This window comes from Cyprinodon variegatus, unplaced genomic scaffold (genome assembly GCF_000732505.1).
Source record: "Cyprinodon variegatus isolate N-32 unplaced genomic scaffold, C_variegatus-1.0 Scaffold866, whole genome shotgun sequence".
Lineage (NCBI taxonomy): Eukaryota > Metazoa > Chordata > Actinopteri > Cyprinodontiformes > Cyprinodontidae > Cyprinodon > Cyprinodon variegatus.
Genome location: NW_015151319.1, coordinates 231,377 through 233,634, shown reverse-complemented (window position 1 = coordinate 233,634; position 2,258 = coordinate 231,377). Strand labels below are relative to the sequence as shown.

The 2,258-nt window shown below is 36.8% G+C and overlaps 1 protein-coding gene across 1 annotated transcript in view; it reads right to left on the bottom strand.

Annotated features, from left to right (window-relative positions):
- The window catches only part of LOC107099390 (golgin subfamily A member 7-like), a 28,662-nt gene that overhangs the window by 9,907 nt on the left and 16,497 nt on the right, over positions 1-2,258 (bottom strand). The window contains exon 5 of the mRNA XM_015397484.1: positions 1,674-1,721. Within this exon, the coding sequence (XP_015252970.1) occupies positions 1,680-1,721 (42 nt within the window). The 3' untranslated portion in view covers positions 1,674-1,679. The remainder of the gene's footprint in view (positions 1-1,673; positions 1,722-2,258) is intronic.

The following is a 2,258-nucleotide window of genomic DNA, read 5'->3' as shown; positions in this document are numbered from 1 at the left end:
AAAAATTTGAATCAATCTGACTGGATGATCAGGTGAACTGGAAAGTGACCTGAAATGACATGATGTGAATTGGAGCTATAGAAATAAACTGAATAGAATTGGTGAGTTTTAAATCTCACACACAATCACTCGATGCGTGTCTGATGTGTCTGGCAAAGTCTGCTCCACCAGCTGTGCTCAGAAATCCATCTTTACGCTGCTCAGATCCTTGTCTGCACTTGCGTTCACCCGGATGCGCTCAGCAGCTCATCGATCGGAAGACTCGGTCCTCGCTACTTAATAAATCACATGTGGCTGACAAACCCCATCTTTCCAAGTACAAAAAGTGATTTTGTCGACCTTTGGGAATTTTATTAGTTCCCGATCTCAAGAGGTGATGCAAAACCTTTTTTTTTTTTACCAACACTGCAAGATGATCTAGAAATGTCTTAAATTAAGGGTATTTACCCCTAATTTGAGTCGGTAAATAAAATGGTTTGTCAATTTTTACTCCTAAAATAAAATAATTAGATAATATGCACTTTAAATAAGACAATTTTTTCTAATTTTAAATGTAAATTGCCTTCTTCCATTGGCAAAGTGTCTCACTAACCTCAATTCAAGAAAAATAGCAGCTACTTTAAGAAAAAATGTCTTATTTAGGTTTACATTTTTTTTGCTGTAAAGGAATCCTTAAGTTATATCGGGAATAAATATTTTGTCGCTTACCGTTTATTTTTTAATAAAGCCGCAGATGAAAAGGCACATAGATCATCTTTGACTATTTTTCAATCATAATTCCTGCTTCTATCTATTCAAATAAGAAGTCAATGTTTTCCTGTATTGTCATAAAGACGTTTTCTCCATTTATCACTTCTAACTATATATATCTATATCACACACCTACCTATATATAGACATATATAGGCCAATAAGTGTTTTCTATCGAGTACCGGCAAGAACTTATCTTCTACTTTCATCCCTGAGCGTAAACCAACAAAGCTGCTGAATATTTTAATCTGTAAATTGAGCTGAAATCCATTTATCAGTTTACAAGCAATTATTAATAATCAATCTTTTGCAAAAAATTCTATCAAAAACTGAAGTTTTTGGCTTTAAGCGTAACAAAAAACTTTGAATAATATGCAAATGATTCTGAACATTGAACTTTTTAGTTCAAACATCTTTTTATTTACAGCAAAGCTGTGTTTCTTTTCCCCACGTTACTTAAAAACAAAGCTAAAGGTCATCGTAGTTCTGGCCAATGAGCGAGCCGCTTTTTAAAAGGTGATAACTGTTTAATTAATGGCAGCTACTTAACGACCGGAGCCCTCTGGACAGCTTCACATGTCATTAAGAGATTATCCATCACTAGATGATCATTTATTGTAAACATCAACCCCTCAGCATGACTAAAAGGCGTCGCTATGATGTAAAGTTAGAGGGTAGAAATGCTCCATAAACCGGCTTCCTGGTGAGGAAGCAGCTCATTAATATTACCCCCTAACCGTCTTTGAGCGGGTAGGAGGCCGGCTTCTTCGGAGCAACGGTCAGAGGGCGAAATGGGAGAACAGCTTGTTTTATTGCTCCTCTTTATTTCCTGAGCCACGTTACAAATGTGGGAGAAAATGTTGAGCTTGGTGAGCGTCACGCATCACCAGTGGAACGGATCTCTGCTCTGTGGCGGGACTCACCGGCTTTTATCTGCTGAAGCTTCTGTCTTCGTAGATGGTGATCTCGATCTAGTCACGGCTGTTAAGGAAAAGCAGCTGCAGCCACTTAAGCATGAAAACAAACTGTTTCTATTTGATTTGTTTCTATCCTGTTCAGCTGCAAACAGGAACATTAGTTTATATACATTTAACGTCATGACTGAGGAAAAACAAAATATAAAAGACAAAAAATGTGTTTTTAACAAGGATTACAGTAAAAATTTTGCTTCAATATATATTTTTTTTATTTCATAAAAATAATTCTTATTTTTTAAAATGTCATTTGTGACATAAAGCTTCTTCTGGATTAAATTGCTCTGAGCTTCGCTTCAACGCGGGAAACAAGAAGACGTGACCCTTTGAATGCGGCAGATATCAGGGATAAAATAGCTTCTAGATTCTGTTATCTACTGCAGCTTAAAGGGGAACGCTGTTTTTTTCCATTGGTCCCTTGATTATCCGTTATTCCATCATGTTCTACTCTCCCATACGAGTTTAGTGTCATTTGGAGCCGTTCTGAAGATATTCTGTAACGTCTTCCTATGGGCAACGACTTGAAGGCACAAA